The following is a 17342-nucleotide window of genomic DNA, read 5'->3' as shown; positions in this document are numbered from 1 at the left end:
TTCTCTTACTGTGAAAGAAAATGTGTACTGTTAAATAGAGAAGGAAAGCTGTCATTATCACTGTGTGATAGATGGGTGTATGTGATGCCTTCTATCATAGAGAGACCATTTTTGGTCTCTTTCTGTTCTGCAGCACCAATGTCAACCTATATTTTTCTCAGGAAAGATAGTGTTTTAGGATACGGAAAAAGGACAAGAATCTCCTTTTGTTAGTGAATTTTTCAGAAAAACATACACAATTTATAACCTACAAATATTTTTAAAGTGGAATTAAATGAATGCTCTTAGTAAACTTTTCAGATTATTGGAATTTTTTCTCCTAAAAGGGACTTGAAATTTGCAGATGGGCTCATGAAGCTAAGTTAGCATAGAAAGAATTAGAAATTCACAGCACGGCGAAGCTAGGCTCTGACTACTACTGGCGTTCCACAGTAGTCGTATTTGTGAGGATACTGAAGTCCTATAATAATTGTTTCTAAAATTATGGCTAATAACTATTTGACAGTAGATAATTTTAGCAGCTTCCGAGAGTTCTGATTTTATCCATGAAATTAACAACTGACTAATGATGACTCACGATAATTTGAAAGTTGTGTGTGTGTTGAAGTTGGGTGGGTGGGTAGAGAAGAGCAGGAGAGGGATAATTATATTCTCTAAAGGATTAAAACATTCACATCTTCCTTTTGCTGAAATAAATAACAAAATATTTCTTCAGTTTTCATTTGTTGAGTCACAGCTGTGAGCATCCAGTTATAAAATGAGGCTCCAACGTTGAGCTGCCGAAATAACTTATCCTGATTACCTAACAAAAGTCATACTAAGCATACTGAGGTCTGCCAGAATGTTCCTGGTTTTCTCGAAAGGAAAGGAGGGTTTATTGCTTCCAACAAGAGAGCGGAAGCCGCTGCCTCATTCATCAGGGTCCTCCTGGGACATTTAACTGAGGACCCTGATTCCACAAATATATTGCTGCTTTCAGATGACCACAGAGATGCCATGAACGTGATCGAAATAAGGCCTTTAAAGTTCAGGGTGTTCAAATCTAGGCCTCAGAGACTGGAACTGAGGGTCTCTCAGGAGAGCACTTAGCAGACGGACAGGGCGGAAATGTTCATCTTTGTTGAGGGCTAATTGCAATTCCATCACTAATTTGAAGGCACTGGAATAACTAAGAGAATATTACTTGACTTAACGGAATATTAAAAAAAAAAAAACCTCACCTTTTGGGATCTACAATTTTGTAGAGTTTTCCATTGTGAGTCTGGGTCATACTTTTACTACTTGATAGAACGTAAACTTCACCTATGAAGAGAGAAATACAAAAAGTTAATTCACAGTATTACAAAGCCTTACCTTGCCTAGCAGATTATTATATATATATAATATGTATGTATATATGTATGTGTATGTAGGTGTGTGTATGTATATACACATATTATATACTCATACATCCTCAGAAGATCACTTGCCTGAGTGCATCCAAATTCTGGTCGCTTCTCCCCACATCTCACTATTACTCCAGTGCGAGCAGATATTAATCGCTCACCTGGAAGATGGCAACAGCCTCCTAAACTGATCTCCCTGCTCCTACTCTTATTCTTCTATGTTTATTCTCAACATACCAGCCACAGGGATTCCTTAAAAGGCAAGTTAGGTCATATAAATTGGATCGCACTCCTCTGTTTCAATACCCTCCAATGGCATCTAATCTCTCTCCCAGCAAAGGTAAGCCCTGACAGTGGCCTACAATGTCCCCCCCTTACTGCTCTGACCCCATCTGCAATGTGTCTAGCCTCACCTCCTGACTCTGGACATGCAAAGCAGGTTCCTGTCCCAGCCTCCTGTCTCAGGCCCCTGGTGTCCCAGGCTTGTCCTGCCTCAGCATCTGTCCCAGGTCCTACCTCAGGCTCCTGTCAGTAGACCACCACTAGATGCATTGTTCCCCTTTCAGGTCTGTGCTTAGGTATCATCTTTCTTGACTGTTCTATTTAAAAGTACACTTGTCCCAACTCCTAGCCATCTCTATCCCTCTTTACAACTAGATTTTCCTCCTAAGCACTTATTACCAACTAATGTACAATATATTTTTTTAAAAATTATGTTTATTGTCCTCCTTTAGGATGTAAACTTCATGAAAACAGTTTAGATTGTTATCTCTTTATCTGCTCCTGTATCCCCAACTCCTAGAACAGAGCTTTGCACAGAATAGGTGCTCAATAAATAGCTGTAGAATGAGTGTGGAATGGCAAGTTTTATCTTGATTTATTCCACCCAAGATTCAAAGGTTTGGTTACCAAGTTGTTACTGTTAATTGATAATTTGAGGCCAGATGGCATTGGGTACTCCTTTTTAAGTTTTAGCTTTTTAAACAAAATACATTAAAATAAATAGCTGGGGGGAGAGAGAGAGAGACCCTTGTGCTCAATCCCAGCTCCATGTCTCTGATTCCTGACGCCAGGCTGTGTTCCTGAAAATGAACTACAACAGATGGAGTACCCTCTTAGGAGAGAACCACTCTCGTTTATTACCACTCCTTCCATATAATTCAATATATAGAACTGATCACATGAATAGGGAATTAGAAGCTGTATTTATGATTATATGTTTATAAGGCTTTAAAATTTATATTTGATTCTCATTCATGAAATAGGTCTTGATTTAGTCTATATTTCTCTTTTCTACTTTATTATTGTGTATTAAGCACACCCTACTGCTTTCTCACTTCTGGAAAGGATGTTATGGGATTTACATTAAAAACACAGACACAACAGAAAAAATAAAAATGATGTTAAAAAACAAAGGAATTTAAGTAAAAAAAAATCATATTTATTTCAAGTACTTTATGTAGTTTACCGCATTTAGTCCTTACAACAAACCCATCCTAATTTTATAGTTAAAAACACACACACACACACATAGAAAAAAGACTCTCAACACTTTTTGTTTTAAGAAATGAAAACTCTAACTCACTTTCTTATATGACTCTTAATTAAAAACCAAAGAGGTTTGCATTAAAGAGTGCAAGTATATTTATTTTTAATTATGAAATATACACTATGTTGTTGCTTTTGGACAGTAAGAACTGTATATGCTTCATTTCTTGGTTCTCCTCCCAGCACTGTATTAAGTGTGGACAGATATTTGGATATTTTAATGGGGGTGATGGTAATAGGATGAATGATGGTGAGTCACTGGCAGTAAGGTCTGGGGAAATCAAAATGATTCATCAACATGATTCTAAATACTCATCTCTAACTCTGCCACAAACAATGTGATCCTAATTTATATTTTAAAATCAGAGTTTGCCAATGACGTTTAAATTACAATTACAGAAGATTTAAGCGAGAAAAGGTATCTTTCTGGTTCATTTGAATGGGGTAGGAGAATTTCAAGGGAAAATTGAATGCAAGATACTCTCAATGCTAGAACAAGAAAAAGATAGATTGGACTTCTCTTCTTTGAATCCTTATATTCCTGCGGCTTTGAAATCTGTGCGTTGTGTTTCAGGAAACTCGTCTGAGTCCCTTGGTAACCTAAGTGAATGGCATGGATGTGTTTCTGATGAATTCTCTGTTTGATGTAGGAAAACCAAATCTGCGTGTTTAAAGTAAATAATTCTGATTTAGGGACTTCCCTGGTGGTGCAGTGGTTAAGAATCTGCCTGCCAGTGCAGGGGACACGAGTTCGAGCCCTGGTCCGGGAAAATGCCACATTCCGCGGAGCTACTAAGCCTGTGCACCACAACTACTGAGCCTGCGCTCTAGAGCCCGCAAGCCACAACTACTGAGCCTGCGAGCCTAGAGCCCATGGTCCGCAACAAGAGAAGCCACCGCAATGAGAAGCCCGCACACCGCAACGGAGAGTAGCCCCTGCTCGCCACAACTAGAGAAAGCCCACATGCAGTAACAAAGACCCAACACAGCCAAAAATATAAATAAATAAATAAATTTATTTTAAAAATTTAAAAATTATTAATAATCCTGATTTAGAAAGAAACACAACTTTTCTTTCTTAATACCTAGAAATTTATCTCCAAGGCTAAAGGAGCATGGTAGCCATAGTTTATTTGGATATTATTCTTTAAAGGGAATCATTATGAAAACTACATTTATCTCTGAAATTTAAAATTGGTAGCACTTCACCCTTTGATTGGTAACATTCCAATATCAACTTCTTTTTGCTTGTTAAGCTGCATACAGTTTGATAACATACCAACAAATAAATTGTATGTTATCCCGGAGATTATCAATGAGAAGATAATTTCCATTCTGTTGGAAAGCAGATCTACAAAGTCAGATTATCTTGCACAAATTTCATGCCTCGATGGGCAAAAAAATAAGAGATAAAGTGAGATTCAGATTACAACAAATTTTAATTTATTCCAAGAGACATGGATAAGTGCAAAGGTTCAGATAGAGAATATAAACAAATGACTCAGCTGCATCAAAAATATCAGTAGACATTTAAAATTTTCTCTGTCTTCAAAACTCAAAAATTCTCTTTTGTTCCTGACTCCCATTCTTCTGCTTTATTACTTTCATATTTCTGGGCGGGGGGAATAAGATTTAAAGACCCCCAGAGAAAGTTTATTGGAAGAGAATACTGAATTGGTCATCTTTGCTGTAGATTACATTTCCAACAAATGGAGGATGAGATCGTTATACTGATTTTTCAGAGCAGAACAGAGCCTCTTGGGCAAAGATTGAGAAGGGAACTTAACAGAAATAGTTTGTACAGTACCTAATTCGTCTTCTCCAAATCCCAAAATGTGACCTGAAAAGTAACCTCTACAGGAACCACCGTTGCCAAGACAGAGTGGTTTTTCTTGCCATTGCTTGGTCACAGGACTTTGCTGGAGGGTTAAGAAATTCCTACAACAAAACATACCAGAAACCTATGATGAAAATATGCTTTTGCCTAAAAAACACAATAAAATGTTTAAAATAAAACTCATAATAAATAATTGTTGTGCCACAGACCTGGCTTCTAAAGGGAAAAATAATATAGCCCATAATGTGTGTGAATATGCTGAAATTCCCATGTGAAGAGAAAGTACTTAAGATAATATTTGGTTTGGAGGCGGGGTACTAAAAGTACCTGAGTCTGAGAAAAGCCCTCCCCTTCATCCAGAGAATGATACTTCCTCTCCAGGACTAGACTCCATGCTGTGCTATTAATCAGAGAGAGGGATGGGGGAAGATCATGGGGTCAGTACTCTTTTCTAGTTCCTTTCAGCGACCAAGCATATCAGCTCTGCCATATGCCTGAATGCCAGTGACTTGGGGAACAAGATACTTATTTTGTGTTTCATCACAGAGTTTCTTATAATTATCCACAATGTGACCTCTAATCTTTAGGCTAAAATTCAATTTTGTAGCATTCCTATGAATAGAGACAAATTAAGGTCTGTTGCCAAAAGTCCCAAAAGTTTGGCAAAAGCAAAAATTCTTAGCCTTCCAGATAATTTTTAAAATATTTATACAACTCATGTAAAACCACAGTTTTCAATTTACTCATGATCATGGTAAATTTATGTTAAGGATGAAGGGAAGACTCTAAATAATATGAAGTGTCTATCTGAAGACCTCTCTGCTCTTAAAAATTATTTTATGAATTGGATCAAGTATGTTTAAAAAGCATGTTTTAGGAAGTTCTTGAATTATCCCACCAAACATGGTGGAACTAAAAGTAAATAATAATATTTATGTGTGTCCCACACCTGACTTCCAAAGGGAGGCAATCATTTGAATATTTTATGATGGTGTGCCCAATAATCAATGGATATGTCATTTGATCTATCAAACCACGGTATCAGGAAACCTACCCATTACGATCTCCAAACACGTAGCTTCCGTAGAGTCTTTCTGACTGGCATCCTCGGTAAACAAATCCACCAACCAAAGGACCATTACTGAATGGCTTGAATTCTAAAAGTGATGGCTCACTTTCTGGAAATAAATAAACATAACATTAGATCAAATGAAACGTATTTTCATAAAGGAAAAGTAATGTAGGCCACACCACAATTATTACAGTAATGTACTTTAACTCTGAAATGTGTTCCATGATGTGTAAGATGGCTCCTTGTTGTAGATATTTAGTGAAAATAATTAGCTCTTTTGCGTAAATATAATGTAATTAAATATAATGTAAAGGGCTTCCATGCATAGCGGAATGAAATAAAACGCTCTGCAAATGCTTGTTGTTATTATAACTGCCAAGACATATCAAATTTTCAATGACATTAGAATCTGGATATTTTGCAAAATCATGGACTTTAGAACTAAAATACTTAAAAAAATACTTAATTTTTTTAATATTGAATTTTTTGTAGAAATGCTTCTGCATATGCCTAGTAAACTGAGCCAGACCTCAAATTTTATAAAATGTTTAAAAGTTCAAGCTTTAAAGAAAATAAAGGTATGGTACATAAAAGGTCTTCAAAACCACATTTGTTGCATATTTTAAAACACTGTCACTTAGTCAAGTAATATCTTCATTTAAAATGTTTTAAGAGTTTTGTTTATAGAGTCATGTGGTTAACAAAGTCTATTTCAGTCATTCCTTCAGAATTACATGTGGATAGACATGTATCTCAGTCTTTCCAGGCATGTCATTATGTGCTTGAATACAGGGATGCCAGTTGCAATGGGAAAGATACAAAGTCAGCTGCAAATTAATCTGAAAATTACTTATTACGTACTTAAATAAGTCACTATCAACAGGAAGTATTTTAGGCAAAAGCTTCTGTGGAAAGACAGTAATTCTAAAGTCCTTCCCCCTCCCCATGTGATTATGGTGAATATGATATTATAAAAAGTAGAACAGATATGTTTTAAATAACCAGGATACTGAGAGGCAGCGTAACTGAAAGACTAAGGTCATGAACTCTGGAGTCAGGTTCAAATCTAGGTCCTGTCACTTTACGTGGTGTGACAGTCAACCTTTCTGTGTCTCAGTTCCCTCATTTGTACAATGTGGCCAATAAGAATGCCTACCACATAGGGTTTCTCTGTAAATGAAATGAGTGAAGTTTGCAAAGTGCTTACTGCAGGAGCTGGCATGTAGTAAGCGTTGTGGATGTGGTTATTTGGTTTTTTTCCCCCGATTTATCGAGGTATAATTAACAAATAAAATTATATATGTATGTACATATATATATGTGTGTGTGTGTGTGTGTGTGTGTGTCTATATATACACATTGTAAAAGGATTCCGTGGCTGTGTGTTTAATACAGAAATGTAAGGCCATCAATATTGTAACCAGTTTCAGCTGAATCCCAATTAATGTGATTGTAGAATTTAGTTCAATCTACAAATATAGCCAAAATTCCCACAAGCTAGTGACTCATTAGATTTTTTTTCTAACCACATTATTCTTTGGTTTGGCTTTTATAAGATGCACACACACATACATGAATACCTGAAAAAAAATAAAGTAAAATAACTGAATACCACATGAACCAACACAGCTGCTTCATTCCTGGTACTAAGTAAATATCCGTATTGAATGAATAAATAGAAGAAGCAATCAATTTAATAATCTTCATCTACTATATTCCCTGAATCATAATCATATTTGATATATTGTTTCCTCCAAAAGGAGTATATACAAAAACACTGAAAAATATTAACTTTATATTTTAATATGTATCTCTAAATACTCTAGTAATCATGTTATTAAAAATAAGATCTAAACATTCTATCTTCATGACTTGGGTAAATAAGTCATGTTTTTATAAGTCTATTACTTTGTTTTCTCTAAAATAAACACCTTTAAAAAATACATTCTTATTTGAAACACTTATAATTTTCCTAATTGCTGAGACTAGTACGTTGGGTATTGAGAAATTTCTTACCTTCAACACTTGTTTTTTTCCTCTGTATATAAGATGTTAAGACAAGTTCTCCCTTATATATTAAATAAATAGAAGGTATTCATCTCGATTCTCAGATGAGCAAAATATAAACTGCTAACTTTTGAAGGTCCATTAAATTTTTTGGACCTACAGAGCACCATTCAATCCACGGGAAAGGTAATTACCCAAATGGAACCCCAAGAGCTTGTAAGAGTCACTGGACCTTTAAAAAGTGAGCAATTGACGCCCTCACCATGGTTAGGCCAGCATTTTGATGCTTTCCCAAATGCTCGTTTTGCAGAAATCCTTTTCTCTTCAATTAATATACTAAAATAAAACAAAGCCCAAACTAAAGCCAAATCAACAAATTATGCTCTACTTACCATAATCTTTTCCCTTAATTATCTGTAGGATTCTGGCTGATGATCTGTTCTTTCCGTTGGAGTCTGAACAAAGTATTGTTAAATTGATGTTTATGTCAGTGGGGTGTCGATCCACAGCACATCTGCGACAAAATGGGGGTGATACCCATGAATTCCAACCGGGGTATCTTCTAAGCTCAGACCAGAGATTCCTGACATAGGAATCCTTTGTGGGCTGGCAAGGATCCTATGGGCAATTTAATTTGGAACCTCTAGAAACCACCGAAGGAAACATCCTGTTTGCTTAATCTGCTGAAGTTTAATGATCTCTGGAGTGTATTTTTTAATTTCTCCTGGTATCTACCTCCATCATGAATGTGCACACTGACTTAGAACATTCGTTAGTCTGTTGTTAAGGAATAGCACATGTATAATACACTGGTAAAGTATAAGAGTAAGAAAGGTGGCACCATCAATTCACATCTGCAACATGTGCTACAGAGCACTTGGTCTCCAACTTAACGATGATTCAGCTTTATGATGCTGTGAAAGTAGTACACATTCAGTAGAAACCATACTTCCAATTGCGAATTTTCATCTTTTCCCGGGCTAATGACACGTGGTACAATCCTCTCTCGTGATGCTGGGCAGTGGCAGCTGCAGGTCCCAGCCAGCCACTCTGTCACGAGGGGAAACAACGATACACTGACACCGATTCTGCATCCCCACAACCATTCTGCTTTCCACTTTCAGTACAGTACTCAATAAATGCCATGAGCTATTCAACATCAAACAGGCTCTGTGTTAGAAGACTGTGCCCAACTGTAGGCCAGTGTGAGTGTTCTGAGCACGTTTAAGGTGGGCAAGACTAAGCTATGATGTTCGGTAGGTGAGGACCATTAAGTGCATTTTCGACTTAACGGTATTTTCAACTGCCGATGGCTTCATCGGGACTTAACCCCATCATAAGTCACGGATAACCTGTAATAGTTATAGTATTAGTTTTGTGTTTCTTACTACGTTCTAAAGTGTGGGCTGCTCTAACGAAGGAAAGAATGCACTCCAGTTCAAGGAATAAAATAAAGCTGATCCCCACAACCATTGAGGTCTTTCACGTGGATTCTGACTTTGTGTTCACCCCCCAATCTGGGGCCAGAATATTTCTGTGACTTAAGCCACTGACTGTAAAGTCCATGGGGATAGGAACCACTTCTGACCTCTTTATCACTGTATTTCTACTCCTTATTTCAAACCCAGGAATACAAGAGGGGCTCAATATTTGTTGAATGTTTAAGCCGGTGAGTGACTAGGTATGGGAGTTTGGGTTGGGGGAAGAATGAAGTTGAATAACATTTTTGAAGTTCTCACAAATTTGGAAAACAGTCTTTCACTGTTTTTAGGTTTCTCAAGTTTGGCATTATTGACATTTGGGGCCAGATATTTCTTTCTTTTGGGGGGAAGCGGGGGCTGTTCTGAGCATTATAAGCTATTTAGCGGCATCTCTGACCTCCATAGACTCGATGTAGCATGATCTCCTCCTTCCAATCTGTGAAAACCAAAAATGCTTCTAGATATTGCCAAATGTCCTCTGGGGGCAAAATCATCCCATTGAGAATCACTGTTTTAGGCCAATAAAATACACTAATGAAAAAAACAAAATCACTGGGGCTATTAAATAAATTACAAAATTAAAAAAATAATCTGAGAGTAGATTCTGGGGCTTAAGAGACGTAAGAGTCATATGCAGCAATTATTAAGCAACAACAACAGTGAAACGAAACCTATTGGCTCCAAATGATCCTATTCATATTAGCCTGACCTGCCAAAGGTGGGTTAGTGGTTCTGTGGCCACAGTCACTTTCTTGTCCTCATTAATTCAATGATTCGCAGGATACAATGTCTGGCAGGGATCCTGACACAGCCCTGCTGTGACTTAAGGTGGAACCAAGTCTATACAGGGTGAGAAATTTTTCCTGTACTGCTTTTCTTTTGAAAATGGAGAAACTATGACCAAAAAAGTTTGTGTTTCTAACAAAGAAAGAGCAAAAAGACCTTTGGCCAGGTCTCCCAAAGGTGGAGTTGCTGGAGCCATGAGGTCTAGCTCTGACTGAATATCAGATCCACCAAGAACCACTTGGCCTTTGCCTTTTTAACCTTTAGTCTCATATAAAAAAGAGCGCAGACAGTGAAACTTCTCAGTATGATACTATAAGGATGAATCCATGTCATTATACATGTGTTCAAACCCATAGGATGTACAACCCTAGGAGGGAACCCTAATGTAAACTATGGTCTTTGGGTGGTAATGATGTGTCAGTGTAGGGTCATCAATTGTAACAAATGTACCACTTGGGTGGGGGAGGTTATGTATGTGAGGTGGCAGGGAAATCTCTGTGCTTTCTGCTCCATTTTGCTGTGAACTGAAAACTGATCTAAAGATTAAGGTCTTTAAAAAAAAGGCGGGGGGAGGTGCCCGATGCCAGCTACCTCAGAGTGCTGGGTGACAGTCATCAATCAGATGATGGGCACATGATACGTGGTTTGCTACTCTGCACCAAGGTGCTTAGTAAAAGCCAGCTTTACTTTTAGCCAATAATGATTTTAGCTTCCTTTCTGCTTTATTAAATCCTCCTTTGCTTGAACTACTCTTGGAGGGAGGCGGACTGTTCAGCCCTCTACCGTGGGAAGAGGTAAGACTCCACAGCACGGGGATCCTGCCACACGTAAGGTCTGTAAGGCACCTCGCCCTGTGTTTTCACACTGAGGGTCGGGACCCCCCGGGAAGGTTGCATGAAGCCTCCAGTGGGATTGTGGTGACTCAGGCTGCTCGACTTCAAAGTGCTGCTTTGTGGTGGTATCTGCCGGTTCTGAGCTCTAGGAATGGAATGTGACAGTTTCATCCACATCCTGAAGCCACCTTAAGTAGTCCCTGTCGCCCAGATTTTAAGATCTGCTGAGATGCCAAAAAGGAAATGAACTGTAGACTTGGACTTTGATGGAGGGGAGATGAAGGGCAGGAGGGATTATAAAAAGAAAAAGTTCGACAAATACTCACCTTGCACGTAGTGAACACTCAATAAATATTAAATAGCAATAATAACTAGTAAATGAATAAATGTGGCCAGATACCCCTTAGTATGAATAACAGACCACAGATTAGATAAAGCTTTCACCATAGAATTGCTATATTACACTTCCTAGCATTTTTCAAGTATACCCCAAATTTCTCATTCTACATTCTTAGTAGTCCTTTCTTTATGGTTCATTGTAGTAAACAGTCAATCTGAATTCCTTTAGTATTTGTAATTTCTTTCAAGTAAAAAAATGTTAACATTTAGCTCAATTCCTTCCAAATGACACTGCATCATCATCTGTTAAGTGAAGCTATGATAGTAAGAACCATAATTTATTTAAAATCCATCACGTGTGTCAGATACTCTATTTGATTCTTCACTTATAGATCTGTATTTAATCATTACAGCATCCTTGCAAGGTGGCTATTACCATCCTCATTGAATGTATTTATAAGGAAATTAACATTTAGAGCGGTTTAAGGGGACCAAGTTTATTATCTGTCTGAATTGTTCAGATTGAAGTCTTCATCCTGACACCCGTCCACCAGTGTTTATCCAATAATAACTCTCCAAAATGTTAAGGCGATATTTCTCTGTGAACTTGTCCTCTGCCTTGTCTAATCTGCCTTCTCCATCTGCTTCACACATTAATAGAAGAAACAGGGCAAAATACTGGGTAAGATAAGATAATGAACCAGTGTAATTTGAGAGGCATAACCTTGGATACCACTCTTGGCTGCTCCGCGCCGGGAAACCCTCTTTCTTTCCCCACTTTGCGAATCCCGGCCCTGCTGTAAGGCGGGAGAGAGGACGGGCTTGTGTTCTCACCTGCCTGGATCGTGGAGGCCGTGGGCAAACACTTCCGGGGGCTGGTTGGTGCTGTTGAAGTGCGGGTTGCTCCTGGGTATGGAATAAGGCACGTGGCACATGGCAGTATCCACGTCCAGCCGGAGCACGGAGCCTGTGAAGTCGCTGAGGAATCGGAGGACAACGTGAGTGCCTTCCGTTTTTGTTACGTATTGCACCTACACTCAATGCAGGGGAGTTGCCCTATGGCTAAAAAAACCACCCCCCGCCCCCCCCCCCATTGGAGACAAAATTATTAAAGTTCCAAATTCCATATCGTGGCAAATGAAACCAGAGGCAGTTTGGTTCCAGACAAGTGGCAGCACCGAGACACAGCTCGACAGTGGCTGAAGGTTGCAGCATTCATTGGTGGTGCGCCGCTTTTGGCATCCGTCCTCTAAAATGTTTTTTTTTTTTTTTTTTTTTTTTTGCCAAACCACGTACTTAACATCCCCCAGGAAGCTCCGCTGGACAATGTTGGTCCATTAGGTAGAGTGTCGAAGGCAGCAGGGGTGTGCAGGGCAGCTACTGCACAAACCCCACAGCAGGAACTCGTTTCAGGCCATCTCAGTAGAGCGACTTTCAAAAATATTATAACAGCATATTTATCTGAATTCCTCTTCATGTTATAAATGCAGATGCTGATAATAAAAGTTGACTATTTAACCGAGGTGATATAATTCAAAGACATAAGTGATATAACTCACTTAAAACATTTCACCATCAAGGGGCACCTGTGTTTTTGTGTTATTTTTTTACCTTAACCCATCCATTTCTTCCATATCATCCAGAGTGATCATCCCATCACCGAGGATTATGTACAGAAAGCCGTCAGGACCGAAGAGCAGCTGTCCTCCCAGATGCTTTCTGTGGAGTTCTGCGACCTCAAGAAACACTCGGGCTGTTCTCAGATCAACCTGATGCGGATTTTTTCTACGTGGTGGGGAGGAAAGAAACCATGATTGTGAAAGATGTAAGGTGAACCCACAGGAAGTAAATAGGGCACAGAGGGCGAAGCAAACACGTGGCATGTAAATAAGCAAACATACGGAAAATGTAGCCAATAAAAATTACTGAAAAATTACGTTAGCCTCTAGGTTTCCAAAGTGGCATTTAAGTTGAAAGAGAATTGTGGAAAAGTGCCAAAGCTACCATTTTTCGCAATTTTCCTTAAAGACACACACGGGATTTTTAAGCCAGATGGAGATTGGGGTTTAATTATTGCCACCTGACGGTTAATTATTTGTAACTTCTAAACAGAAAATTATAAAGAGATAATGAGAAAATAAGATGAAACGTCTTTTACTGGTACCTGGATACTGTGTATTCCACAACTCTGAGAATATGGTCATGAGGCCCCATAGCCCACCGCTCTTGGTTGGTGGTATAAGACACATAGAGCTTTCCATTTTTCTTGTAATTGGGGTGGAATGCAAGGCTTAGTAGTCCTCTTTCATCTCCTCCCTGCAGTCAAATGAAAAACACAAAGAATTGTGAAGTTAATTATGTTCTTTATTGTGTTTCAACTGGAACCCCCAGAAGAGTCTCTTTCTTTCTCCTGGATAATCTTTGCCCAAACTCTTTTCTTTTCTTCCTTGCCTACTGCACAAAAAGGATTATAAAACATTTCACTTTGCGGAACTCTTTAAGGGTTAGAACAAGACAATTGTCTTGTGTGGTTATCTATGCGCAAGACCCTTACGCCACTTTTGTCAAGTGATTTGTGTATGTAATCTGGGGAAGCTAGGAAGACAAGTTTAAGTGCTGTGAAGAATTCTTTGCTGGGTTACTAGGTTGCCTGTAGTTCACAGAAGACAAATAAAAAGGTTCATAATCAGCAGTGACTTCTAATCCAAGTCTCCAAAACCTAAAACACAGTGTGGGCTGCCAACTCCCACTGTCTTGGCAATCTGTTTAGAAAACAGTTAAATTGCTTGTGTAATATGTAAACCTTTGTTTTACCCTGGAGGCATCTACATCAGTTGTCACAACCGTGGTGGTCTGTTCATCATAGCTAGGTAATAAGCAGCCTTGGCCTCTCTACATGGAAATGAGGTATTTTTACATATATCTCTGCGCTGCCTGGAGTTTTTTTCCTTATAGAAAAATGGAGAAATGAAAGGAGAGCTAAAAGCCAGGGCTGGGATGGGGGTGGGAGAAATCCTAGAGAGGAAAGGAGACACTAGGAAATAAAAGAAAAATCCCAAACAACCTTCTTTTGTTATTGTATGAATGTCAAGAATTGTATACATTAGGCATGCCAAATGCTGTAACAATTAAAACATCATCGTGTGCTTAAATAGAAAGGCATTTTATCTTTATTTTCTGCTAATTCAGCTCGATGAAACTCAATATGGTCTTAGCATTTGTTTTATCCCACAAGTAGTCTAGGAATTTCTATAATGAAATCAAAGTATCTAAAATTATCTAGATCAGAGACTTCAAGTTCATATTCTGGTGAGCCAGGGAGCACTTCCTCTGTACTCTGCTGAGTTATGCACAGCGGCGAAAAACGTGGCAGAAATTGAAGGTTGCGACTACCGCTAGGACATCACCTTATACACGCTGTGTCATTCAACAGCACAACATTCTTATGGCAAAAAGCTGTAAGTTACTCCTTAGAAGCGTTAGAGGAAAAAAAGTCTCTAATACTGCCATTTCTTCACAAGGCTGTGCTCAATCAAGGAAACGCTCTCCTGCCTCTGTCCCCCAGAATAGCATGTGTTACTAACAAAGCACAGAACTGTTTGTAGTTTGTGTGCTACAAGGATTTGTGAATTTAAAGCTTTAGGCATAAAAGTTCACTTTTAATAAACACTGTTTGTTTTATTTCCCAGATTAGAGAAAAACTGCTTTCAGAGGTATGCCATCCAAAGCGGAAAACATCCAAACTTTAAGAGTGTGTAAATAATAAAGTGGATGCAAATATCCCAGACCTACCACATTATTATTCAAGTGTCAAAAAAGGCAGCCTCTTCATTTGCATATCACGACATGATTAATTTTAAGCACAAGAACAAGAAGGGTAAGTCTCTATGACTAGGATTTATGAATGAGCCTTGGTTTTTTGGGTCATCTTGTTATGATGATTTTAATATTGACTCAACATTGCTGTTTTTCTTCTTATATCTTCAGTAAATAAACATCTCTTGCCTTTCTTATGAGATATTGAAAACAGGGATGTATAACTAAGATTCGATTGTAGAAAAGCCACTGCACATGTAAACCTCCTTGATAGATGTGTAAGGAGGCCTAGGGGTGGGATTTAGTTTGTGATTAATTCCTCTCCGCATATATTTCCCTCTAAAGCTGTGAATGCAGGGTAAGTACTGCAAACCCACTTCACAAATGTTTGCGTTCCACTATAAGAAGCTTTTGTTGAAAGTAGTTCTTTTGTAGTTTTTAATCAAATCATCTGAAAGACAATTTGAGCTGGCTAGCAACATCGTTTAAAACTGTGCTGGTTGCTTTTCGGGAATTAGGAACGTAGAATTCATGCACTGTAGAGAGACAGATGGGAAAAGAGATTGAAATAAATCCACAAGCGATAGAAGACAGTCGTTTACCTTCAAGATTCACCTATCACACGAATGAATTTAGAGGGACATCACTGACTTTTATTAAAGGGCCAAATATGGAAACAGAATGAGACATCTGAATGACAAGAATATAAATCAAAAAAGTCATTTTAAAATGTCCTGAATTTTTCAGGTTATAGGATTTACATCTGTGTAATCATTACACGTGATTTCATTTTTTTAAAGTCAACTTCCAGGTGCGAAGTAGTGTTCTGGGTGGTTTAGAAACATGACTAATGACTCAAGTCATTTCAGAGAAATACTCACTTTCATAACTATATTGATGAAAAACGTTAACGTTCTATATGTAAATATCCTAGAGTGTCTCTCGAAACTAGCTTTTAAAATTATATCGTATAACACAACTCTTAAATGTTCAGAGATTGGGAAGGAAGGATATATGACTGCTGTCAGGAGATTTAGCTTGAATTAGCCTGCAAGTTATGCTGTCCATTTAAAGTATGTTCCTGACAAATCATAAAGATGGAGAAGTATGTCCAAAATGTTTTCCTTAGTCATGTGAGAAGCAGCAATGTGTCCAAATATTCACATTATACTTTGTACTTTGTTCCTAATACCGATAGCTTTGTGTACACATCGTGCTTCTGGGAGCGTACATCACTGCCTGAACCAAATGGGCAACAAGTAATTTACAAGCAATACTTTAGGGTTTCTTCTGTTTGCATAACGCTTTTTTTCTTTTTTTTTCCAAAGAAGGTTTAACTTTGGACCAGGGTCAGAGGCCATAATGCCAGAACCACCACTAGACATTTGAGGCTTCCAGACCCTCTGTGGTGGCTTCAACCCTAGTCTTCACGGGCACATGGCCGCCTGACAGCCTGAGTGTTGCCCCTGGAGTCAGGACTGGACCAGCAGTCCAGCTCTCCCAGGCTCAGCAGAAAGCCCTTGTGTCAATGTTAGACTGTCTTCTTATTCCTTCCCATCCTTTCCCCGCGTTATGTGTAGCTTTATGGAATTGAAACCATGCCCTTCTTCCAGAAATGTCAAATTACTGAATTGTTTCTGCTGAGCATCTGGGGAGAATGAACCTCTAGTGAATTTAATTAGTTCAGCCAAGCTGTCTTAAAAGGGAGACAGATACATTCATAGAACGGCAAATGGAAGATCTGCGGTGCGGGGAGCCACACCTTTCAAAAAGACACCGACTTCTGACATCATACTTTTGAAAACGGTTAACCCAATGTCCAAAATGTTGTCCTTAGTCATGTGAGAAGCAGCAATGTGTCCAAATATTCACATTATACTTTGTACTTTGTTACTAATACCGATAACTTGGTGTGCACATCGTGCTTCTGGGAGCGTATATCACTGCCTGAACCAAATGGGCAACAAGTAATTTACAAGCAATACTTTAGGGTTGCCTCTGTTTGGGTAATGCTTTTTTTCTTTTTTTTTTCAAGCTCACTGACTGAAGCCTAAACCAAGCATCATCGTAGGCTACCATGAGCCCCTCTCTTCCCCGTGCTCAGCCCTCTCAATACCACATCAACTTCTGGACGGCCCCTCACCAAGCACCAATGACTCCTCAAAATCAGGTAGCTGAATGATTTGAAAATAATGTCCCTCTACACTTTGGAACCTTGAGATTAACCCAGGTTTCAGA

The 17342-nt window shown here is 38.6% G+C and overlaps 1 protein-coding gene and 1 long non-coding RNA gene across 5 annotated transcripts in view; both read right to left on the bottom strand.

The window, feature by feature from the left end:
• Positions 1-17342, bottom strand: part of LOC309661635 — a 300338-nt gene that overhangs the window by 120306 nt on the left and 162690 nt on the right. The window lies entirely within an intron of this gene.
• Positions 1-17342, bottom strand: part of HHIP (hedgehog interacting protein) — a 94016-nt gene that overhangs the window by 22583 nt on the left and 54091 nt on the right. For all 4 annotated transcript variants that reach the window (XM_082463387.1, XM_082463388.1, XM_082463389.1 and 1 more), the window contains exons 5-11: positions 13453-13604; positions 12900-13073; positions 12123-12266; positions 8242-8363; positions 5825-5948; positions 4741-4871; positions 1221-1302 (exon numbers count right to left, since the gene is read on the bottom strand). In XM_082463387.1, the coding sequence (XP_082319513.1) occupies positions 1221-1302; positions 4741-4871; positions 5825-5948; positions 8242-8363; positions 12123-12266; positions 12900-13073; positions 13453-13604 (929 nt within the window). The remainder of the gene's footprint in view (positions 1-1220; positions 1303-4740; positions 4872-5824; positions 5949-8241; positions 8364-12122; positions 12267-12899; positions 13074-13452; positions 13605-17342) is intronic.

Source organism: Balaenoptera physalus (genome assembly GCF_965194825.1).
Source record: "Balaenoptera physalus genome assembly, chromosome: 5".
In the NCBI taxonomy this organism is placed as follows: domain Eukaryota; kingdom Metazoa; phylum Chordata; class Mammalia; order Artiodactyla; family Balaenopteridae; genus Balaenoptera; species Balaenoptera physalus.
The sequence above is the reverse complement of the archived record's forward strand: the minus strand, read 5'-3'. Positions and strand labels throughout refer to the sequence as shown.